Genomic DNA, 25112 nt, shown 5'->3' on the forward strand with positions numbered 1-25112 from the left:
TTGCTTGCTGCCTGCGTTTACACAATCTGCTCTTTTCCTCCGACGATTAATCTAAATAAATCCCCGTAAATCCCTCTCCTCGCCCTCCCTTTCTGTGTTTCTGCATGTGTCCTTCAAAAAAGAAAAATCACAACACGGGAGGGTGAAAACGAATCAGCTAAACACGCCTTTTTTGTCGACTCTCCTGCTGCGCATCAACACTCTCATTTCTAACCTCACATGACACCCTGATTCCATCCCCAGATCCCCCTTGCGCGGTTAACACCCTACATTGTTGTGGCCTCAGTGAAACAATGGAGGTGGGACAGAGGGCGGAAGGATGTGGCTGAATGCCTCAGCATAAACCCATGGGGAAAAAAGGGTCTGCAGTCACACTTTCCGCCTATGTTCTTTGAAAAGTAACAAGTACAACCAGGAGTCACTCATGCACTCCACTGTCATTGACATGTATCTGGTTTTTGAGGATGAGATCATTCTAATGAACAGGAAAAACCAAAGGAAGTGGGTTTACGCAGGCTTTTCCTGTCAATTTCCTTCACACATTTCCAACTTGTTTTGGTTTCATAGCATGAAAAGGAAAAAAATAAAAAAGAAAGAAATAAAAGAAAAATAAAATAAAGAAATTAAAAAAAAATGGGTTTGAATCCAAATGGGGGCGCACACGTTCCTCATTGAGGGAGCGCGTGGAGAGAGGATCTTCCATGTCAAATCTCATTTTTTATAATGTAGTTAGAGTGGAATTAGATGAACCACAGAGCTTTAGATTATTAAATGTTGCCATTTACGGCTGCAAAACAGGTTCAAATTACGCCATGTGGAATTGCCACACTGGAAACATCAGAGAAAACCACAAACAGTTCTGATGACTAGCTTCTCTAAGGAAATTTGCCAAGTTACAAATCCTGATAAAGCAGTAAAGTTTCCTTTAAAACCTCTACAAAATAAAAGCATCTCTGCTGAGCATCGCGGCTTCACTAAAACGCGACCAAAACTAAAAGGCGTCACTCATTACAGATATATAATCTAATTCAGCGGTGCTCTCAGAGCAACATTTGTGACAGTTCTTTTCTTAAAAACAACAATCTAAAGCTTTTATTTTGAAGGCTGGTTGTACTGGTCTCCGTCAGAGCTCCAGCTTCACGCGCAGCTCGCTGCTTAGCGGAGTCACAGCCGTGAAAGTGGCGGAGGCGGACATTGTTGTGGTAACAGTCCATCTCCGGAGGATGAGCACAGATGATGATGTACATATTTTGAGCGGTGAGCTTTGTTTGTTATTTATTTTTTTAATCTAAACAATGAACCTTTTTTAAAGAAAAAGGGGGGTAAAGCTGCTGCGCCGTGCGGACTCCTGCAGCCACCGGAGTTCATTCAGCCGAGGCGAGACAAGCACAGCCCGATGAGACGATGCCAGCGGTGTAGAAATCACAACATCTGCAGGGTGTGCTGGGTTAAGCCTCCGTGGACTCACCGGGCCTTTGTCCAGAAAAGCCCACGGAGCGGCTGTTGTCTTCAAAAAAACTGCGCGGGGAGGAGAAATAAGGGCTGCTGTGCTCCCGGAGGCCTTTGGAGAAAGCAGCCTGCTGCTGAGAGGATGACAGATTGACATTAATAGGGGCTTGCGGTGCGTTTTTCACACACGACCTCATTAAGGCGTTATCCACGGAGAACAGCACAAAAAAGGGACTGAAGTCACAGCCTCGGAGATAAAGACAATCTAAATAAAGACACCACATGTTTCTGCCTTGATTTTACCTCCGGTGATCAAATACATGACATCTGGATTACAGCGGATGCATGTGTTGAGCATTAAATATAGCCACATCTCAGCGCTTTTAATAGATTCTCAGGTACCCATAGGTGTCGTTTTTTACTGAAAGAAGAAAAAATGGGTAGCGAAGGTGAGATAATAAACAGAGAACTGTCAAAGATGTCTGACGAGGACTTGCTGGCGTGCTCCAAAGAGGAGCTGGTGAGCCGGTTGCGTAAAGAGGAGTCAGAGAAAATATCGGCTCTGATCCAGCGCGGTCGGCTTATCAAAGAGGTAAATAAACAGCTGCAGGGACACCTCCTCGAAATCAGGGAACTGAAAGTCATCAATCAGCGCCTGCAGGAGGAGAACACGGAGCTGCGGGACCTGTGCTGCTTCCTAGACGACGACCGGCTCAAAGTGAAGAAGCTGGCCCGGGAATGGCAGCTGTTCGGGCATCACGCGGCCAAAGTGATGCGGGAGGACCTGGGCGGGTACTTGAAAAAGCTCGCTGACCTGGAGCGCATGCAGGACGGGCTGGTGAAGGAGAATCTGGACCTGAAGGAGCTGTGCCTGGTCCTGGAAGAGGAGTGTGTGAGCAGGAGTGACTCCAGTCCAGGAGGTTCCACCGAGCTGAATCTGCCCTGCATGGTGGCCCGGGACCTGGGAGATGGGAGCTCAAGCACAGGCAGCGTGGGAAGCCCAGACCAGCTTCACCTGGTGTGCTCACCTGATGACTGATGGCAGGTGTGTGTCAGCAGCTGAGGACTGGAGGGAGACAAAGGTGCTCTGTCAGATAGTACAAATTAATCTGGAGGATTAAAAAAAAAAAAAAAGCATTAGGGCTTTCTGAATGCTGCAAAGATTTGTGTGCCACTAGACTTGAGACTCTTTCCACATTTCAGGACTTTACAAAGACATTTATTAGATGTTTGCCAGATGATAACATGTCTAAATTTTACAGTGTTTTTTCTAAAGATTCTCCTGAAAATTCTCCTTTTTCAGTAGTCTGCTGTTGAGAAAAAAATGGGACCAAAAAAGTGGGTCACATATATAAATTTATCTCATGCACTGGATTAGCCTACACTGGTAGAAGCCTTTTTCTCAATTGCACTGGACAGCATTATCTTGGATCTTGAAAACACAGATCTAAAGATTCATTTCAATCCAGTTTCGAGCCATATTTAGTCCTCTGAATTCCAATAGCACTGAAACAAAGGAAACTATTTGATAATTGCTTTTTTTGCTAATGACGTGTAATATTTTATGCACTCTCGCTTCCTCAGGACAGGATTGGAGTGCCATGTGTGCATGATGATTGTCACCATTTGTAACAAAGCCTGTGAAGCAGCCTGACGTGAAGGCCCTTTAGGTTTCCTGAGGGGTGGGGCTGCTGAGAATAATGTAACACGTGCAGACCTACACACTCACTTTGGATCAGGCATGGTAGATGTTGTTGGACCTCACGCAGAGCTGAACTGAAAAAAAAAGTTCTGTCACTATTTTTAAAATTCAACTGGAAAACTCTTTGTATCAAACTGGAAGGTCTACGAGTTTTGGTTGATTTTTATTCTGTTTAAGCCGAGCTGTTTAAATTCTTTTTTTTCTTCTTTTCTTTGTTTTTTTTAATGAAGTTGTTGCTGAATTATCATAAGATTTGTTAGCTTCTTCTTCTGTAGCTCATGCTTTGTATTTAATCTGTAACATTAGGAGCAAGCTTAACTTCAACCCTTCTTTAATCTTGATTTGTCTGTATTAACTAGCTTTACTAACCAGTTTCAATTTAAACCATAGCACCTGGATTACAAGAGGTTTATTTTGTTGTTAGCTGTTTATTGGTGGGCTATGCTCGTAGTGCACTGAAAAGCTTTAAATACAGTGGCTATGACACTCGGGGCTGTTGTGACCTTTCTTTGTGTGTTTGCCTTGCAGAAAACATGCATTTAACATGACACACACGACAAATTGATTTCTGCATTTGTTCTGACCTTCGTGTCTGAACCAACTGCGCTTGATTGATGCTGCCTTCATGCCACACTGACTGACGTTATGGATATTCATCAGTTTTATTTTTGGAGCCCTATTTGCACAGTCTGGAGAGCTGATGGGGGTGGAGGGGGTGATGCTTTTACCCACTTAGTGATGCACAGACGTCCTTTGACAGCAGCGTACATACAGATGTTTTTCTCCCTCGTGCTCTCCAGCTCTCAATCTGACTCTTGTTCCATCTCCGCCTCTCTGCCTCGCTCATCCCATTTTAGCAATCCAATGCTCTCTGAGCCGTGTATGTATTAGCAAGAGATTCACTTCATTTTAGGGTAACAGAGGCCACAGTGTTGAGAGTGGAGGGTCAGAGAGTGGCCAGCAGAGTTTGTCAGCGCATGGTGCAGTAATCAAACTCTCTTACTGGCTGCCACTAATGATTAATTCAGTATTTATTACCGTGTCAGGTATTTTCTCAATTAACTGATATGAAGTATGGCCTTAACACCCAGAGTCAAAGGGTAATGTCTTCAAAGTATTGGATTTTTTTCTGATCAACAGTCCGAAGATGTTAAGATCAAAGACCACAGAAACCTGGAGAAGCTGCAGTCCAGGGGCGGACCCAGACAGTGGTCTGGGGTGGCACTGCCCCCAGAACCAATATTGAAGCTTGTTGGGGGGTTCTTTGCACATAATCATAGGAGTTAAGAAGCAATCAGACACAGTTGGGTATAATTTTAACAATTAATTAATGTTTATCAACAGTTAAAAAGTAATTAAATTAACAACCGTTGCATATTTCTTTTAAAATGTGACTATATACGAGTCTTCACAGTGTACATGTCTACATGTGTGAAAACCTATTTCTGCCACTTAAAAAATAATAAATAAATGAACAATTTTTTCATCTATAAGTAAAAATGCTGTGTTATTACCAAAAATTTTGAGTTGACATTTTGAGATAATAAACCAAAATTTTGTCTTCAGATGGCAGAAAAATGTTGATGGTGGAAAGAAGCAACTCAGAAATGTTAGTTTTGACCTAAAGACAACTTTCCATCAATTTGTGTTTCATCCCAGTCTAAGTAAAAAAAAAAATGTGTATAAAAACTGTCTGTCTCCACCACTGCTGCGCCTGGAGAATATTCAGCATTACTGCTCAATTAAAAATAAATTACTAGAACATTAAACTTCAATCGGGCAACTGATCAATGAATCGAATCCTCGTTTCAGTCGCGTTGTCACGTCTCATTTACATTTCTGAATCTTTTTCACACATTTCAAATGATCCAGACAATTGACTCCGAGTAATCTGCTGTTTTTCAGATGATTTTCAGTCACAGTCTCTTGCTTATTTTGCCAATAACTGTACACCATTTCTCTTTGCACACACCTTTGTTCTTTATTATCTGTTTTTTTTTAACAAAGACAAATTTAAGGCACTGCCCTCCAAACAGTTCATTTTAAGAGAAAACATAAACAGTACCAAAAAATATATTATATTCTCCATAATAAATATGTGATTATATCATTTATAATAACTCCTATGGCCCAGCCTTAGTGGTCAGTAATTTGTATAAAGATAATATTAGGGTTCTGAAAGGGTCCACACATAAATATGGACCTGTTAGTTTAAGCACTCCATTTCCCTTTTTGAGGACTTTCACAACACACTTTAACAATGTAGTAACTTATCAAAGGGAACATTATAATGTATTATATCTAATAATATATGATTGAATGGAGTTATCACAGTTATGTCTACAAATTTTGTATAATTAGAGAATATAGTCTGCATGCAGTGCTTTCGCAATAAACCTCAAACACACTCATTCTTATTTTATAACTCTGAAAATTAGAAATATAAAGACTTTATATTCATATAAAAACTAAAAAAAGTGTAACATTCGTCTTCTAATAATGCCACAGATTTGCATATTATCTAAGAAAAGCATCAACTTTCTAAAGAAATCGAGCAGCTGCACATTGCTCGTTTCGAAATGATAAGAGCCGTCGTTTTCACTTCCATCACATTTCCTTGACATCCTTTATTGCGTGCACTGTGACTGCGCTGAAATCAAACTTAGTGTATTGCCAGGAAGGCAGGGCCGTCGATTACAGTGAGAGGATGGTTGGTGAGTGCAGGGAGTGATCCGACTGGTCACCGCTGCTGCTGCTGCGGCGATGAGCTATCCCACAGGGCTGTGGGGCCTGAGACTGCTGGACACTTCCCTGGTGTGATGTAACGTGGGATGTGCTGGAGGCACTGGTGTCTAAAGAGGCAGAGGGGTAGGTGAAAACTGTGCCAGCTGTGAAGGACATGATAGAGGGCGTGGAGAGAACTGGGGTGTGGAGTGACTCTGATTCAGTAGCAACAGCAGAGGCGGTTGATGTTACAGGCTTTGTGGGGATAGTTATCCTTGGTCTGGGCTTCTCCAGCTTTATGGGTGGTTTGATTGAGGGTCCAGGACTGCAGGAGTCCGCTGGCTCTAGTTTGATGGCTGCCAAAGAGGAAATGGATGGACCTGAGTCAGAATCCGAATCAGAGTCCTCTATTTTGCAAATGGGTCGGTGAGCTTCCAAGACCAGTTCAAGCTTCTCTTTCTCCTTTTGTAGTTCAGCTATTTCCTTCTGCAAGCGGGACTTTTCATCCTCCAGCATGTCTGTCTCCTACAGCAGGAGAAAGACAGAGTTAGATTCATTCATGCCTGATTGAGACCAACACCTTATATTTGGAGTAATATTATATTAATGATCACTCACAGTTTGCAGGGAGTCTGTCAGCTCCCGTCTCCGATTGCGACACTTTGCTGCTGCCAGTTTATTCCTCTCCCTTCTTACTCTGCGCCTTTCGGCTTCTTCCTGAGATAACTGAAGAGGAGAAGAAAAATTACTACAAAACACAAAGGCGGCCTAAACTCCTGAACTGGATTAATCCGGCTTGTTTTAGGCAAACATCTAATTTCAAAACATCACATGCACAGTGAAATTCCACCACAGGCAGCATGACACAGGTGAAATACTCCCACCATGTGTGCACACTGAGTCATCACAGTCATGGCAGCTGCAGGATTGAAAAGCGTCTGGGCTTTTGTGCCTTTGTAACACCCGAACTCTGACTTCATCCAACATTCTACTGAATAATTGCAGTTAATCCAACATTTCCCGCCCTTTCGGGGTGATGAGTCACGCTCAGACCCCTACAGTGACTCAGGTGTGAGTCACAGAACATGACTTGCCCCTATGAGTCACATGACAGTCCACTTCCTGTTCAATGAAATTACAACTTTATGACGAGGATGTGTGCCAACGCGTGCCTGGGGAAACGTACACAATTATACTGTGTAGGTGCTGGAAGTCAAATGTAAAGTTACTTTGAATGGAGTGATGTTTCTATAGTAAGAAAAAGCTGAAAATCACCTGTTAATTTTACTGTCAACAAAAACTCACAGTAAAAAAAAAGGAGAGTATGACAGTGTGTGTTTAACTCCAGAGCTGAGAAAAAGATTTAAAATAACATATCTTTACATTTTCTTCCTATTTCTCCATATATCTAGAGGAAGTGGCACTATTGTGTCACAGAGAATTACAGGATATTACGCACTGATTACACAAAAGTGATTGAGCCACACTCCACACCTCAGCATCCACACCACATTCCCTCAAGGGAGAATACAACTTCCAAGAGGGCTCATTCACTTGTTTCTTAATGGAAAAGAAAAAAACCCACAATCATTTGAGAGCTATGTGCTTACATGTTCATCATTCCTGCGCCTTGTTGAAGACGGGCTGTTTGCAGAAGTTCTTATGACCCCTGCTCTGAGAAGGTGAGACTGGGAAGGTGGTGGAACCAGTGGCCTCGCCCCTGGGTGGACTGGGTAAGGAGGTACTGGTGATCGCGAAGGGCCTGGTGGATGCATGAGCGAGGGCTGGACCAGCCACTGGAGGTCCTGGTTGCTTGTGATGGCATTGAGGCTGGGGATAAACTGACTGGCCCCTGCCATTGTAAACTTCTAGGGAAAAAAGAAAAATAAACAGTTTGAAAGAAGAAGATTTTATATAATGAAATATTCACGATAAGTAACAAGTGCAGGATAAAAAGTGTAAACTAATATTATTGTGTAACTATTATATAACCATTAATTTTTTTTTTATGTATTACTAAATTACAATGTGATGATTTAACAGCTTTAAATTTTTATTCCTTAATGTTAGCTAGAACATTTTTAGTTATTTCTCAAAACTTTAACCGTATTGTTCTTATTTGACCCCTAACCTTTTACCCAGTTCAGTCAGTGACAGCACACCTACCTGCTCCTGTTGTGTGGCTGAAGTGCTGGTGTTTCCAAGGGAAGCAGGGTTTGTCCCAGAGGTGCCTGTGTACGGTGGGTTGCCTCTTTCTTGACTCCCAAAGTTTCGATACATCCTCTCTTTCTCAGTGAAAAGAAAACTGAATCCAGCTGTGGCTATATAGTCTTCAGTTCTCACGAAACTAAGTGGTTGAGTCTTGTGTTTTAATTCAAATAGGGGGCAAGCCCACCGACTTGCGTATTCGGTAGAGTCCAAAGAAGTCTTCAAGGGGGAGCGAGGAAAGAAATATCTCCTTGTTTTTTACCCAGTCGTCCAAAAACCTTCGAAAACAACTTTTAGCGCTCGCGGTAGTCCTCAGTCGTACATCCAGGATCGGAAGTCTGGGAATGATCGTGAGGTTGTAAACTCTTTAAGCAGCAGTATATGCGCACCACGCCCCTCTGTACTTACGGGAAATAGTGTTGTCTGGAACCTCTCACGAAATTCTCCACGTGTCGTGACGTCATTTACCATATTTGGTGAGAGTTTCCTCCAGAGACTAGTACAGGGATTCCTCTCAAAGACAGCCCACACCTCGTGCTCTGAAACTGGCGCTGTAGTGATTTCTCTTATCTGGAGGAGGCTTAAAGCACTGGGTACACTTTATAACTGAAAACCAAAGCACGGAGACTCTTTGTTTATACTGCAGTGAAATTTGTACATGTTATCAGTACAAGGGTAACCAGTTAAGATAAGGGTTGGAGTTTGAAAAAAAAAAAAAAAACCCCACACACACACAAACAAAAAACAGATTGCTCAGTGAGAAACCCTGAGCAATCTGTTTTTTCACACTTAAAAAAAACACTGATCTATTTTTATTGATTTGCACTTCTATTTCCAGGGATTCTGGAAAGTTTAAGACATTTCTGTTTAGAAACAAACATGAAACAGTGACTAAAAGTATCAGTGTGACGTAACTCCCCGCCTTATCTCCATTAGAGATAGGCTAAGGAGCAGGTGGTTCTTGTATACCTCTTGGTAATTTTCTTGGGCTGGGAAATCATGTCTTGTTCCATGTTCCCATGGGCTTGGGAACACCTCACTGTTCCCAAAAACAGTGAGCTTCCCCAGTCAGCAGATCTGAATACAATAGAGCACCTTTGGGATGTGGTGGAACAGGAGATTAATAAAACTGTTTTATCATTAAACTCAACGTAAATTAATACTTGCACTTTATTTTTTCTGTAATGATCTCTCAGATTCCTTTTGTTTAAGATAATTTAACTTGATTTTACACTTTTTTGGTTGATGATTTTTTGTTTTTATATGTTATGTACTACTCTATTTCCACTTGTATAAACTGAGTTCTTACACCCCATGGGGATTCAAACAGCACATTTTTCAACTGAAATTATCCTTGAAGATAGATTAGACACGTTTCTAGAAGTTATTTGAACATAATTTAAGCATATTCAGTAACAGTTTAAGTATACTACCTAAAAAAATAACCCTAACAACAACAACAAAAAAAATCACTACGACAGAAACCTTTACACAACAGGGGTAAACCCTACTGCTGTCATCTTAATAACACACAACTGTAAGCTATAAATTTTCTGATGAGTGAAACACATTTTTATATCTTATATATAAATCCATTTGAAATGTGTCATGTATCCTATGGGGTTAGTTGGCGGCACTTTTTTGGCTGCCACTCTCACTTTTCTAACCACATCAGTGTGCATGCATGCTTGTGGATATGAGTCAGTCAAACGGCAAAAAACTGTTTGCTTACTTACTTCACCACACATTTGAACTTCTGTTTTTTACTTAAAAGGATAATATAGTAGGAAACAGCTTAACAGACTGGTATAGAGGGCCTGGACAGTCTCCTAGATGCCTTAGAGGAGGTGGGTAAGAGGAGGACGTTAGCCAAGCTACCCTCCCCCTGCATCGCATGGCACTGTGGAGGCCCTGAGCAGCTCCTTTAGCAGCAGACTGTTACAGCCCCCACCACTTTATGCACAAATATGAAAAAAATAAATAAATAAATAACTCTGGAGTATTTTTACTTTATATAGCAACTATCTGTCCATAGTATTGTATTTTTTAACACTATTTTCTTTTCTATTTTTATTTTCTAATCTATCTTTAATTCACTTTTTCTTCCTGGTCCTTGTACTGCTGTCACAAATGAACTTCTCCAGTGTGCGATCAAATAAAGTCTATGTCTATGTCTAGCTAGTAAAGATTTAAAAAAAAAAAATACATGGTGTAGATCTGGTAAACGTAGCATGTCCCAGCAGCTGCTGACCTTGCAGTCCCTGGGGACAGAGTTCCCGGCTGCTGACTGTTGCATCAGTTTCTCATATTACCAGTGCTTGCTCCAGGATCAGTATTTTTCGAGGTTAATTACAAAGACAGATAGCTGTCTACTTGAAAAGGTGTGTTTTGGGGAGAAAAAAGAAAAAGTATGCGTGTGTTTCTGTGGCCAAGAGAAAGACACTGAACATTGAAGTTTGGATTCAAATTTCATTTTACCAACAGAGTCTGTGAACAAAAGCTGAAACAGCCCTGGGGCAAGACATTTTACAGATTCAATACCTGTTGCTCAATGACACATTTCAATGAGCGTAATGTTTCAGATTTTTGAAACTACACCCTGTAATAATAAAGACAGAAATCACTGTTTATGGTGTCATATGGGACAGTAGGATAAAGATGAGCATCACATGACTAAAGCTTCAGGAATGCAGTGATGACACACCTGCAGTAACTCTGTTGGGACATGCCACAACTTGTCTGAACTTTTTTTTTCTCGCTGATTACACCTTCATTCATCAGCTGGAAGTTGTTTTGTTTTTTTATTTGATCAAGACAAGTCTGGTTTATTTATGAAATAGATAAACATCAGTGTAAAGAATGGAAGTAGTGCTTTAATGTAACATTTTTTTTATTCTGAGTGTGAGTGAAACCTGTTGGTTTCAGTTTTACTCAACTTTTTCCCTCTAAAAGTTAGGGGCAAGGGGGGAAGAGGGGGGAAGTGTAGATTCCATTTCAATTTACTCATCCTGAAAAAAAAACATTATCCACACCCACCCACCCACACACACATCCCACACACATCCCACATACGTGCTTCACAAAGTATAATGCTACTGTCATGCAACTTTAATTTATTTGATTTAAAAGGTGTTTAATTTATGATCACGCAGTATGAAGCAGATTATCTTACAGTAATCGTGCCATGCTTGTGCCAGGACAGTACTGACAGTGCCAGCCACTGTCAATACTGTCTCAGGTCTCAAATAAAGATGCAACTGGATATAAATATATGGATATAACACTAATGCAAATTTCTTGCTGTGAAAATAGTTAGGAATATTTTTTTTTCTGTGTTGTAAGCCTGAAATTTTAAATAGAAAATCAAAAGATTAATATCTAAAGTACAAAACGATGAAATACTACTGATAGAAGGTAAGAAAGCTGATAAGAGGTATGAAATTGATGGCTATGTAGCAAATATAATTAACTATTAAAAGATTAAGGACTACTGGCAAAAAAAAAAATTCTGTTAGTGAAACTAAACGTATGTTGGTGCAGCTGATCCAAGTGGAAAAATATCTAACTCCTTAACCCGGAAATGTCGGTTATGCTGCCCTGGAACAGAAGGAGGGCTTTTGGACTTTTGTTTTTATGTCCTTAGGAATGGATTACATGATAGAAGAGCTCCTGTCATGTAACTGAGATGAGATGAAGACATTTCATTCTTTCATTTTCCATTTTCTATGACTCAACAGTTTATTAGAAATTCATGATACACTTAAACCTTTTTGCACAAAAAGAAAGACAAACAATTTGGAGTTTGTTTGTTTTTTTAAGCCAATTAGGAGATCAAACCCATTTAGGATCAAATTAGGCTATATGCTGCCCAGGAACTAAGTAGTTTGATGCACCTAGTTTTGGGTGAAGGGTGTCAAACCTCTGGCCTGCCAAGGGATCTAAAGTAGGCCACTTAGTGTTTTTAGAAAATGAGAAAACTGCAGATGAGGCAGGCTTAAAATTTGGGACTTTTCATTGTATTTTGTCCTTAAGAGAATGGTTCAAATAATTCATGTTCAAACCTCTCGATGATGAATGATTTGGAGGTATTTTTGAAAAAGAAAAGAGGTTATTAAGTGATAGTTTTAGTGATGCAGCCCACTTAGGATCAAAGTGGGTTGTAAAAAAGGAGCAAGGCTAACAGAAAAAGTAATGCACATATTTTGTTAGCAGCAGCTGTTAGACTAAAAGTTAAAAACAAATAACTTTGAAGAATCTAAAATACAATGAATCACAGTTTTCTTAATATCAGCCCAAGTGCAATTTGAAAAACCCCAACAAATGTTTGGCTTGTGTTTAATCAGATCATCTTAATAAGTGAGTAACTAATAGCCATGAAGCAATGACTCAGTTTATAGCAGTGATGCTATTGAAACTGCTCCAAAAATTCCCAACAACCAAACAACCACATCTGACACATCAGAAATGAAGTATAACAAATACCTGTACATACATTTTAGTCATAGTAGTCAGTGGCTTCTTCAGTGAATATACCAGGCTTGGTAACATTCTGAAAACAGAATTAAAATAACTGTTTATAACAAATATGTCTTGGAAAGGCGGCTCTGGGGTAAATTAAACACATTATATAGGCTAGTGTTAATTTATTTATTTAAAAAAATATTTCAGGCTATTTGCATTTAATATCTCCATGAATTGGGATTTGATAGTTTTACCTATTTTGCATATCTCTTACTGAAGCGTAGATGAAACAAATACAACCAACATTTTCTAAACACATAAAAATACCTGGCCTAATAAACCCTGATGAATTAGGTTAACCCTTTACTTGGTTTATTTATGCTGAATTGTGTTTATTACACTATTTCAACAGATAGCAGGACAAAAGTGAATACATCTTCAAATGAATACAAATGTATAGGTGGCTGGCAATCCATTAAGTCATTAGTATCACATCTTTTGATGGAAAGGTTTTATTAGGCTTTGAGAGGAAAAGTGATTAGATTAAATGCAAATAGAAAGTGGGTGATACATTTTCTCACTTAGTTACCCAGTCTCTTTCGTTCATCCTGTACCAGCATGCATAGTTTTGAGTGTGGTTTTCTTTGCATTTCCATTTAATCATGCAAAGGTCTTAAGTCACCCCTTATTTCCTCCTTTTGTTAAGAAAGTATAAAATAGGTGCAGCGATTTATTATCAACACCAAAAACATAGATGGAATTACAGAATAAAAGGCAAAAATAGAGTTTGTACAAATCTAATGAGCTTGAAAGTCAATATTTCGTATGACAACCTATATTCTTCAACGCAGCTTCTTGAAGGAAATTCAAAGATCTACTTTAGATGTCGGTTGACTTTTGTTCTTTTCTCTATCAAGATGATCCCAAACGGCTTCAATAATGTTGAGTTCTGATTTGGATCCAGAACTCCATAGGAAATGCTCGTACCAATTTTCAGTCCAGTTCTTGTATAATTAGGCATATTTCAGCCTTTTCTCTCTGTTTCATTTCCTCCTAACAGTCACCCTTTGACTGAGACCGTTTGCTTTGGTGATGACTCAACTGAAAATGCATCTCTCAGGTCCTGTATCAGGTCTTCGCTGGATTTTATTTTCTATTTCTCAAAGACATTACTTTTGGATACTGTTCATCTACTCTAGATATTTATTTATTTTTTGCTTCTTCTTTTGTCCTCCACTCCAGTTTCCTCAGATTATTTTAAGGACGGCACTGCACACCATGCAGAGATATGACAAATTTTCAGCTAATAGCTTTTTGGGAATCACTTTGCTGGTGCAAAAAATTGTTTTATGCCTGCCAAACTGTGATATATTTGGGATATATTTTCATAGATTTAGTTCAGTGGTTCTGGACTCAAGATCAGTAACACGTAATCCAATTACTTTTTTCACGTAACGAGTAATGTAAGGGATTACTATTGCAAAAAAAAGTCATTAGATTACCGTTACTTTCCCTTAAGCACGCTGCGTTACTGCCTTACTAAACCGTCGTGATGAGAGGGTCTCGTGACAATGACGTAAGCGCGTGCAACGTCAGTGGTAGCAACAGACGTTTGTAGATAAACAATGGATAGTGCGGGAGAGAGTACGACCATGCAGCGTTTAAAGCGTGGACATACTTACATTACTTTGAGTTTGATTCCGTAAAAAGTACACTCTGCGTGGGAAGAAAAGTTCTTTCTACAGCGAAAAATTAAACTTCAAATCTGAGCAAGCACCTAGCAAGCCGCCACGGGAATGTGAATTTTACAGAGAAACCCCCGGATCCCCCACTGACCGCTGTGGCACCGGGCAATCCTCCACCCGCCCCACTCCTGTTAAACGGGTCAAAATAGATTTAAGAGCGACAGGACTTAGTGCCGCTGAATCTTTGATTGTATTTATTTATTTTGCTGTGTTTTGCTTGCATCTATTTGAAAGAGCGAGTGTAAACACAAAACATGCAGAAAATAGGTTAAAATGTTAAAAAAAATTCAAGAGTTGCATAATCTATTTTTTGCTTAATGTGTTCAAAATTAAAAGGTTAAAACTAATAAAACAAAAAGAAGCTTTCCATTTGATTCAATTTTATATGATGGATTATGCATAAAAATAGAATTGGGCTGAAAGGTCTACTGCTTTATTACGTATTCAGGTTGTGTATCATGTTTTTAAAAAGTAACTAAGGAACTAACTACTTTTGAAAATTAGTAATCAGTAACGGGATTACTTTTTGGAGAAGCAATCGGTAATTAGTAACTATTTACTTTTTTTCAAGTAACTTGACCAACACTGCTTACACACATATATATATATACACATATACATATATCTGTGTGTGTGTGTGTGTGTGTGTGTGTGTAAGGACGGATGGCTCAAGACTTTTGCACAGTATTGTACTTTTTACTCCACTGCAGGTTCCGTTTGCTAGTTATTTTGCATTATTCCGATTGTTGTTGCTTCCTGGAAGTAACTCAACATAAGGAAAATAAACACTCAACTACTCGTATTATGAGCTGTGTGCTGTGCTGTGTACTCTGCCTTGTACTTACACCGTTTCTGCCACGCAGGCACACTGAGGTCCACCAACCTCAGTGGGTGGGATCTACAGTCTCTGATAGCCACGTAGCTAGCTACCAACGTTAGCTGTGTAGGTAAGTGCTCTTATCCTTCACAATTTTCTTTAAAAATTGAAACAATATATTATCCCCCAGACCAGACAGACTATTTGGACATGTTTAACGCTACTGCTAGAGCTTCTTATATCGGCTCCCTTGTTCTGCCTAGTTTGAGCTAAAAAGAGGATGATGTTAACTTAGCTAGTTTGGCTAGGTAGCATCTGGTTAACATTAAGTGGAAGCAACAGTAAGTATGTGTTAGCAGCGTACCTAGCAGGTGTTAGAGAAACGCTAGTCCCTTGTAACATTTAGGGTGTTAACCCAATGTCAGCATTAACGTTAGCGTAATGCACAGAGATTTAATGCTAAGTAAGCAGAACTGTTGCTAACGTGTCATTGTCTTTATTTCAAGCTAACGTCAGCGAGTGTTACAATGGACTTGCCACATCATGGGTACCGAGCAAGTAAGTGAATCACCATGGATTGTTCTATTTGCAGAATTTTCTCAAATATTCTCACTTCCTGTTTTTTTCTGGTCACACAGGGTTCACCAAACTCAGCTGGTTGCTGTCACGTAATCAAACATGCCAGTTTATTTGGTACACTTACGTGTCTTGATGTAGGTTATAACTGTTATATGATCGCATAGTGCTACATACTATGCGACCACTGTTTTTTAGGTCTGCTTTGCTAGTACGGTTTGCTGGCTGAACTGGCTCAATTCTGCGTGGCACAGATTAAACAAGGTGCTGGAAATGGTCCTCACAGAGTTTTCTCCATGTTGATATGATATCATCACATAGTTAGTGGAGATTTGTTGAGTGCACATCCAGGACACTCTGTTTGTAAAAAGATGGACATGGTCAGGAACAATGCTTACTTTAAACAATGCTGAGTTGGCACCAAGGAGCCCAAAGTGTACTCAGAAAATATCATCACCACCAGCATGAACCATTAATACAATATAGGATGGAGCCATGGTTCATTTTATTTACACCATATTCAGATACTACCATGAGAATAGCACATATCTTATTGTGCACTTATAGATGGAGGGTTGTTTATCTTGGTAAGTGGTGTTTTGAGTTACTGTTGCCTTCCTTTCAGCATGAAGCCATTCGGCCAGTCATGTCTGACATCAACAAAGCAATTTCACCCAGACAATTGCTGCTAACTGGATATTTACCCTTTTTTCAGACCATTCTTTGTCAACCCTAGAGATGGCTGTGTGTGAAAATCCCATGACATAACCAGCTTCTGAAATAGCCAGATGAGCCCAACTGACACAAACAGCCATGACATGGTCAAAGTCACTTAAATCCCCTTTCTTCCTCATTCTTATGCTCATTTGAACTTTAACAGGTTTTCTTGACCATGTGTACCTGCCTAAATGTTCTTAGTTTCTGCTACTTGATAAACTGATTAAATATTTCAGTTAACAAGCAGTTGAACAGATGTACCTAACAAAATAGCTGGTATAATTGCTTTGACGTAAGAGTATCATGCAAGGCAAATTAAACCCAAAACAGGAAATTGCTGTAGGTGGGATTTTCTATTGAAAAATGGTGAGGAACACTGGTGCGCCTTGAAGCAATCCTGCTGCATCTCAGGAAATTTGCATCAACAAATCATTATTACTGGAGCTGCGGAAAAAGTAATGAAGGACATTTATGTTTATTAGTGTACGTCAAAGGTTGGGTAAAGCAAAAAGGATCACTTTGTTGTGTGGGCATAACCACACAAAACCAAGTCAAGACATTGAAAATTACTGAAAGACTTACCTGTCTCTACCTGTCTGGCTTCAGCTGAACCAGGCATGTCAATGGGCCTCAGCCTAAGTGCGTCATTTGTTGGGGGAAGTTAATTACTACTTAGAAAAACACTTCCTTCTGAAAAAGAGCAGAGGATCTTAACCATATACAGAAAGGACATTTGTTGGATTGTGTGAAAATGTCTAATGAGGTTGTGGAGTTTAACACAAAGCAAAAAATAAATAAATAACTAAAGGTGTCATGCCCAGAAGTGCTTTTGGCTTGTTCTTTAATGTTGCTTATGGAAAAGATGTTCCCAATTCCTCTTGTGTACTTTACTACTAACTAGGTGTAAATATTGGAGGACTTTGAGGGTCACTGGGAAATTAATATTAATATTTTAAGCAGGCACTTGTATTTTTTTTAAAATAGATTTTCACTTATTAAGCTCCTTGTTATATTTAGATACTCTTTTACTGTATTTCATTTCCCTTCTTTCTATTAAATTTGACTGTATTTTTTATCTTATTGGGCTGTTTTTTGCCACATATGACTTTTTATTTTATTAAGCCCTTCTTATTTTAAGCTATTTTCTTATAGGTTGTGTTTTAATGTTTTGGCTGCTGTAAAACAATCCTCTTTTTTTAAATGAGGAAAGGATATCTTTTCTTATTATTTAATCATGTGTTATCTTGCCCTCCACTAAAATGCCTCTCTTGCTTTGAGAAGTACTAAATTGTGATCTCATTAACATATTGTAGTGGATTTCACTGTCAGTGGTTAATAAGTGGCATGCCTGAATGTTTCAGTCAGTTAAATATTAATGTTGTCATACTCTCCGTTTACCCTCCTGTGTCCATTTTTCCACAGCTAAGCCGAGAGCTCGTGCAGCCCCCCCCGCAGGTGACTCCGTCCTGTTTGAAGACACTAGCTCAGCAGCTCCTGCAATGAACAGTCAGGGGTATTACACTGCTGGGTACAATATGGAAGGACCCTCAAATGACATGCAAGGAGGTGGTGGGATGAACAACCTCTTTGCTGACCCTATGGCCAATGCTGCGATGATGTACGGCTCCTCCTTAGCCAACCAGGGGAAGGATATGGTAAACAAAGAGGTGAGTCTCCTATTTGGGGCCGTTTGAGACTTGATACGTAGCACCAAATGTGACTGAATGGAAGATAGGGTGCTAACCAAGGGACTTGTAATTAAGGTCAAGATCTGGACTGGTAAATGGTCCAGCTTTAAAGCTGCCACACATTTTTCTCTGTAGTTTTTATTTTTTGCTATTTATTAATTTGATCTTCTGTCTTTTGTACCTCTGCTGAGTTATTTGTTTTGCCATATTTTATTTAATTTTATTCAGTTATCGTACTTTATTTAAGCTCTTCTGGTATAGGTTGTGTTCAGTGTTTTGGCGTCTATAACACAGTAACCTCCCAACGTCTGGGATCTTTTATGACATTGGTTCTAAGTAGGACTAGAGTATCTTAAATACAGCACTTTCGTTTTCAGCAGGGACAGAACTAATGCACTCTCCTGTGTAGATGGTTATTTTTGTGCTGTTTTGTTTATTTGTTCCCTAAAGTGTTTCCTGCTGTTGTTCATAAGTTCATAATGTATTTCCCACCAACCCACACGAGCACAGAGATGAGTTATTTTTGTTGACACAGGGGTAATGTTTCCTGCTTTCCAGCTACTCTCCTGTACTCTGAAACATTCTGGTGTTAGTCATATCCAAAGCCATTTCACGGTTGAAACTTTAATGTGTTGGGGTTGCCATTTTAAATGACACGTTTTCCATCAACTAGACTATTTTCTGCTCTGCTTTTTAATATTAAATAAGAGTTGATGATTGTCTTAACAATTTGGGGGGAACGAGCAATTTAAAAACATGCAGCATATCAATAATGAAGATGTTGTTTTACTGGTTTGGCAGCTTTGTTGCACAACATGACAAAATGATGCATAATGCTGAGAAAAGGAACAACCTCTTGTAAAAATGATTATGACTCAACTGTATTTATTAGTTTTGGCAGACTTTCATGTCTGTTTTTGTTAATATTTGCATTTCCTCTGGCTTTCAGATCAGCAGATTCATGTCTGTGAACAAGCTGAAATACTTCTTTGCTGTCGACACCAGATATGTACTGAAGAAACTTATGATCCTCATGTTCCCTTATACACATCAGGTAATCTGAGCCTTCTCAGAGTCAACTTAAGGGAGACTACGTGACATTTATCAAACTTAAGACTGCATGATAATTTTCTCTGATATGTTTTGAAACACATATCAGACACTTTATCACTTCTGCAGCTTCATTTTTGAACATTATTATGCTCTGACTACTTGTTTGGGTATAAAGACACACTGAGCTCATTCAGTTCCTGCACACTGTAACTTACTCAGATTGTAAATGTGACACCACTCCAAACAATATGTGCCTTGATAATATGCAGCCTACGCAGGATGCAGATGTTCCTTAAAAGACCAGGATCACATTGTATTTACAGTTAACTGCTATGTAGTGATTATAAGCTGCTCAAAATCAACAATAGGGACAAAATGGGACACCACTGCTTGGAGTCTCACAAACATCCAACACCCGAGACACAAGAACTGTAGCTCATTTTCAGGTTTTTCCATATAGAGTGCCCTCTAAAAACATATGTACACAGACTGGCAATTCCATTTGTTTGTGTTCACAGACACACATTATCTGTTTGTTTTTCATGATGGTCAACATGAATTGAAATTGATATATTTTGGTAAGAAGCTTGTGTCTGCAATATGTATATCAGCTTTTATGTGTCACCCTGACAACCACAAAAAGTTTTAAAAGATATGAACCTAACCAAGTTGTTGTCCATGAACAAACCTAATTGAATCGTTTATAATCCTAAACCTAAAATCGTCATTTTGAATTAAGAATGTGCTAAAAATAATCCTAAGGAAACATAAAATGCCATCATGTCTATTTGTTTAGAGAGGCAAAATGATGCACTCCATCAGTCCATCCAATGCAAATATGGACATGAGTCAGTACATGTGAAACTGGACAGATGAAAAAGGTATTTAAGAGCACAAATGCAAGGCTGGGAAAACGCTATTCATGTGCATGAATCAGTAGATTAGAAGTCTTTACTATGATAAAGAATAGAAGTCTCTTGCACAATTAGAACCTTTTTGGGAGGTGTTTCACTGCAACAACACAAAGGTGTCTCAATTTGGCTGTTATAAACCAAAAGATTTGGCTTTTGGGTTAAGGCATTCCCATAAAAATTTCCATTCAGGAGTCTTTGAGTGTATTGTCTCTACTTTTTAATGTCTGTGGTTAACAGCGGATTAAAGTTCACTTTGGACATCATCCTGCTGCTGCAAATGCTCAGCTAAAACTGGCCTACTACTGCTCAATTGTCAATTAAAAAAAGCTGCAGTGCTCTGCTTTCCTTGTAATTAAAACAAGCTGACTTGGACCTGAATTTTTTTGTTCTCTGAGGGTGATTCATGTCGTATTTGTGTTTTTTATTTGTGTTTCTTGGCAGGATTGGGAAGTTCGTTATCATCGCGACACTCCACTGACTCCAAGACAGGATGTGAATGCATCAGACCTTTACATACCAAGTCAGTTTCATGTACACACAAAATCATTCCAGGCATAATGTTTTGGGATGTTTGTGTAACATATTAAGTGGGTTTTTTTTTTTTGGTTTTTTTTTTTAAAATCTTTTAGCGATGGCTTTTATCACCTACATTTTACTTGCTGGAATGGCTCTTGGCATTCAAAAAAGGTGACTAATCTTTCTTCCACTCATTTGTTTTATGACTCACAAAGAATCTGTGTATGTGAGATAAGCCAAATGTTGACTTTGTGTGCAGGTTCAGTCCAGAGGTCCTCGGCCTGTGTGCTAGCACTGCCCTCGTGTGGGTCATCATCGAGGTCTTGGTGATGTTGCTGAGTTTATATCTGCTGACAGTACACACCGACCTCTCCACCTTTGATCTCATCGCCTACAGTGGATACAAATATGTTGGGTAAATAAATCACAGATGCACATATATTTGCAAAATGATTCTTTATTATTTAGAAATTATTTGCAAAAGCTTCTTCCAGTCATGTATTGTTTTTAAATAAATCATGCTGAATTTACTGAGGGAATGTGTCTGTTTATGTCTTCATCCAGGATGATCTTCACAGTGTTGTGTGGATTGCTGTTTGGCAGTGATGGCTATTTTGTGGCGCTTGCCTGGTCCTCCTTTGCTCTCATGTTCTTCATTGTGAGTATTTTCAGTCTGTATTGACGGCATCCTTCAACTCTAAAGTTTATAAGTTTGATGGACTGGAGTATTTACATTTCGTCAGTCTAAATCAGTTGTGTTTAATTGATTTCCTGGGCCAGACTGTAAAGTGAGTCGCACTGCTACACCTATTGTCTGATAATCATTTTTTTTTTAAGAAAAAAAATGCCCTTATTTCATTTCTTGTTCCTCTTTCCTGTGTTATTTAATTGTCTCTTACTTCACTGATACTTAGGCACAAAAGGCAGTACAAAGTTCAAATTTTGTGCGCTCCCGTGCCGTTTTCTAATTTTGCAAAGCCATGCAGTGGGCTGAATAAAATTCCAGGCGGACTGCCTAACAAGCAGAAGAGCCCCGGTTCAATCCCAGGAGGAGACAAAAATCCCACTGGGGTTGTATCAGGAAGGGCATCCGGCATAAAAACTGCCAAATTAAACATGCAGAGTTTACCCGCTATGGTGACCGCTGTGAATAAGAAACCAACTATGTAGAAGGAGTAGCTTCTTTTTCTCACACTTTTAAAATTAGAATGATAAATGGTAACGAATCATGCCCCTTTTTAAAAATATTTTCAAAGTTATGTTTTTATCGTTTAATACCCAAAAAAGGCAAGAAAAAGCAGATTAGTAACCAACATTTACATTCATGCAGCATGCGTACACATCCATATATTTTTCAGATATTTGTTGTTTTTCCAGTTTATCATGTGATGGGGTGTTTACTTTAGTGGCACACCGATTGTACAGCTCTGGGTCTATATTGATGTTTGAATTAATAATAGCTGGTGCCAGTTTAGCCTTATTGAGTTGAGCAGGTGACTGCATGGTGCAAGGCTCAACACAACAGGCCGCCTTCAAGTCTAATCCGGGACCTTTTGCTGCATGTCATCCCCTACTCATGTCAAAAGTTGAATGAGTAATAGTAGTAGCAAAGACTTAAAGTATGGGAACAGCTGATGCGGAGAATCAGTCAGCAGAAACTCATTAAAGATACTATCAGTTTGCATAAAGGTTAAAGCTGCTGTCACACATCGGTAAGTATGTTTTTGACGTGTTGTTAGACACAGACTGAATATCCGTTTAACCTCTGCTTTCAATCTATGTACTTCTAAAGATTTTCCTTCTTCCACAGGTTCGCTCTCTGAAAATGAAGATCCTCCCCTCGCTGTCCTCGGACTCTATGGGAATGGGATCGAATGCCAAACCTCAGCTCCGTCTTTATATCACTGTCGCATCCGCGCTCTTTCAGCCAATCATTATTTACTGGTTAACCTCTCACTTGGTCAGGTGACTGTGAGGTGTTCAATAGCCTATAGTCCAGGAGTAGTGGACTCCAAAAAAATGTGGTTGTGAGTGTTTGTATACCTGCCTTTATACGCTCTTTTGTCATTAAACTCGAAGCATACATAGATGGTGTTGAGTGCAGCGTGCACTGAGCTTGTTGTTGATTTAACAAGAAAGTGTGAAACGGAAATTGTCTCGTCCACCGTAACTGTACAGAACTCTGACAGACGCTTATTTTTTGCCACCTAACCTTGAACAAAAGGGCTTTCACTGAAAGATTTGCTTAATCAGAACCGATATGGTTCAGATCTACTTTTGTATGAAGGCTCGCAACATGCTTTTCAGTATTGACGTTGCACACATGATTCCAGTAACATATTTTGTTTCAACGGTAATGCTGCTGCATTATCTCCCTTTCTTCTGAATCCTGGATTTTATTTATCTACATTTGACAAAGCACGACAATGTTTGGATTTTTCTAGAAAAAATAAATATATTTAGCTTTGTGTACTGAATTCAGACTGCTTCTTTTTGCTTTTTGCTTCAGGTCATAACAGTATAAATGCAATGTAAGGTGTAATAGCCTACATTTAGAATTCATTCATTTTACTAGAGGTGAAATTAACCTTCATTAACTCAAGTATGCACTTGACTATAATGATGTTACTTGAATTGTACTCAAGTATTTTGTATCAGCTGCGGTGGCGTCCACTCGGTAAAGAAGTGAGCAGCTGAAGGAAATTGCCTTCTCTTTCCATTTAGTGCTAATTGAACTGTACAGCAGTTAGTTTTACCTTAAACCGGGTGTTTGGTTGACATTTGCAGACGCAAAACATTCAAACATGCATTTGGAAAATTGCTGCTAAGACATTAATGCATAAATTAATAATTACACATGATTTAGCATCTTATATAACAGTAAACCTAACTAATGTTGTTTGAACCACAAATTCCTGAGATATCCTCAGTATGTTCAAATTTCAGAGCACTGTTATTCTGTCCGTGCAGAACATGGAGACAACAAGTAGTGTAATATAATGTAATTGTTGGCATTAGATTCAGATTTATTTGTCCTTTTGGAAATTCCATTTGTGCCTTTTATCAAATGTAATCACAACAGTAGAGACCTCACAGTTACCAACAATAAAGACATAAATGGCAAGAAAGTTCTGCTGTAACATCACCAAAAAGCAAACGACGATGTGTAAGTGACACCCATATCACACTACATCATATACTCTCACCTGGATTTGTTCTACAGAGTTATACTACAAACCCCCGGGCACAAGATGTTGGCAGAGGTTGGACCGTGTACCTCCATGCTAATGGTAGTAAAGTGAATCCACCATGAACAGGCTGTGGATCTCTGAGGATGTCTCACCTGTTTTTCAGTACTCATGACTCCCAAAGTTGCTAACATCCAATCTTACAGCCCATGTTTACAATCTTGAGTTTGTAATTATTAACTATGAAAAATACCAGTCAATAAAACATAAAGCTAGAATGATTTCTACAAATGAATAATAAAAAAGAACCAGTGTACAGCGCCTCTAAGACAGCTTGCATAGGCTCCAGCGACCCTGAAAAGGATAAGCGGAAGCGAATGGATGGATGGATGGATGGATTTCCTGTTTAATGTGTTATATATTGGTGTAGTATGGTAGGCTATAAGGGATGGTTTTGTCAGTAAGAAACCTGTAAAACAACCACTTTTCAGACTCTTGGTTCCTGATGTTCAGACTCTTATTATATGACTCATCTGTAACCACAAAATACAGTCAGGAGTTTAAAATGTATGTCCTTCTACTCTGTAATTTTCACGTGTTTCAAAGCCATCCTATGGGCCGGACTGAACACTTTGGCGAGCTGTTTCTGGCCCCAGAACCGTATGTTTAATATCCCTTGTCTGCCGCCTGTGGCTGGTGTCAGACCAAATGTTGTGGGAACGCGCCCGGATACGCGCACCCTGCACAGCGTCCTTATGGTGTCCATGGAAACCACGGACCGCCACAGAGAGCGGAGTGAAAGGTGTCCGAATGAAAGTCTACTTCTGAACATCAGGGTTTCACTTTTAACTCTTTTTTTTACACATCGACATTTAAGAGGAGGCAATTCCCACCATAGTCCCTGCTTTGGTGATTTGGTGAGTAACTAGTTTATATTATACGTTTGAAAGACTAGCTAACAGCGCCGAGCGGGTCACCTGTGAGGGGGGAAAAGGCGGCTTTCTACAATAGCTAAATGAAACTTTATATTGTTCCGCCATTTCCCCGCTGAACTGCTTTGTAGAACCATGTGGCTTCACACACAAACCTCCAGAGCCTTATAAGAGTAGATTAGACATGCTATACGTGTATTATTGGCCTTAGTTTTGTTTTGTTTTTTTAAATATGTTTAATAATCCTGGTCATGGTCAGTAGACTACGATGAGCAGTAACTTTCTCTGGGACCTGCACTTGTCCTCTGACTTCGTTTGCCTTTATTAAACTGGAGCAGTAGGAGTGGACTTTGGACGTTTAGTGGATGCTCATCAGAGGGGAACGGGTGGCAAACATTTACCTGCTATGGAGTTCTTATTTT

At 39.4% G+C, this 25112-nt stretch overlaps 3 protein-coding genes across 4 annotated transcripts; 2 read left to right on the forward strand and 1 right to left on the reverse strand.

Moving 5' to 3' along the window:
• The first annotated feature begins 1139 nt into the window (after positions 1 to 1139).
• On the forward strand, positions 1140 to 3640 carry ccdc85b (coiled-coil domain containing 85B). Its single transcript, XM_063495520.1, has one exon. It carries the CDS (start codon positions 1886 to 1888, stop codon positions 2486 to 2488), a length of 603 nt encoding a protein of 200 aa, XP_063351590.1. The 5' UTR covers positions 1140 to 1885; the 3' UTR covers positions 2489 to 3640.
• A 1542-nt stretch (positions 3641 to 5182) lies between these two features.
• fosl1a (FOS like 1, AP-1 transcription factor subunit a) lies at positions 5183 to 8407 on the reverse strand. Its single transcript, XM_063486251.2, has 4 exons — positions 8042 to 8407; positions 7486 to 7743; positions 6494 to 6601; positions 5183 to 6400 (listed from the first exon to the last, which is right to left on the reverse strand). Exons 1-4 carry the CDS (start codon positions 8153 to 8155, stop codon positions 5846 to 5848), a joined length of 1035 nt encoding a protein of 344 aa, XP_063342321.1. The 5' UTR covers positions 8156 to 8407; the 3' UTR covers positions 5183 to 5845.
• A 6739-nt stretch (positions 8408 to 15146) lies between these two features.
• Positions 15147 to 23040, forward strand: yif1a (Yip1 interacting factor homolog A (S. cerevisiae)). Of its 2 annotated transcripts, none has more exons than XM_063486264.1 (9): positions 15147 to 15236; positions 15613 to 15664; positions 17822 to 18066; positions 19037 to 19141; positions 20496 to 20574; positions 20684 to 20741; positions 20830 to 20985; positions 21135 to 21228; positions 22381 to 23040. In XM_063486264.1, the coding sequence occupies exons 2-9, from the start codon at positions 15634 to 15636 to the stop codon at positions 22537 to 22539; spliced, it is 927 nt and encodes a 308-aa protein (XP_063342334.1). In that variant the 5' UTR covers positions 15147 to 15236; positions 15613 to 15633; the 3' UTR covers positions 22540 to 23040. The 2 variants fall into 2 exon arrangements, with proteins under 2 accessions (XP_063342334.1, XP_063342341.1); XM_063486271.1 differs by having other exon boundaries at positions 15174 to 15232.
• Positions 23041 to 25112: the final 2072 nt, after the last annotated feature.

Source organism: Pelmatolapia mariae, linkage group LG2 (assembly GCF_036321145.2).
Source record: "Pelmatolapia mariae isolate MD_Pm_ZW linkage group LG2, Pm_UMD_F_2, whole genome shotgun sequence".
NCBI lineage: Eukaryota > Metazoa > Chordata > Actinopteri > Cichliformes > Cichlidae > Pelmatolapia > Pelmatolapia mariae.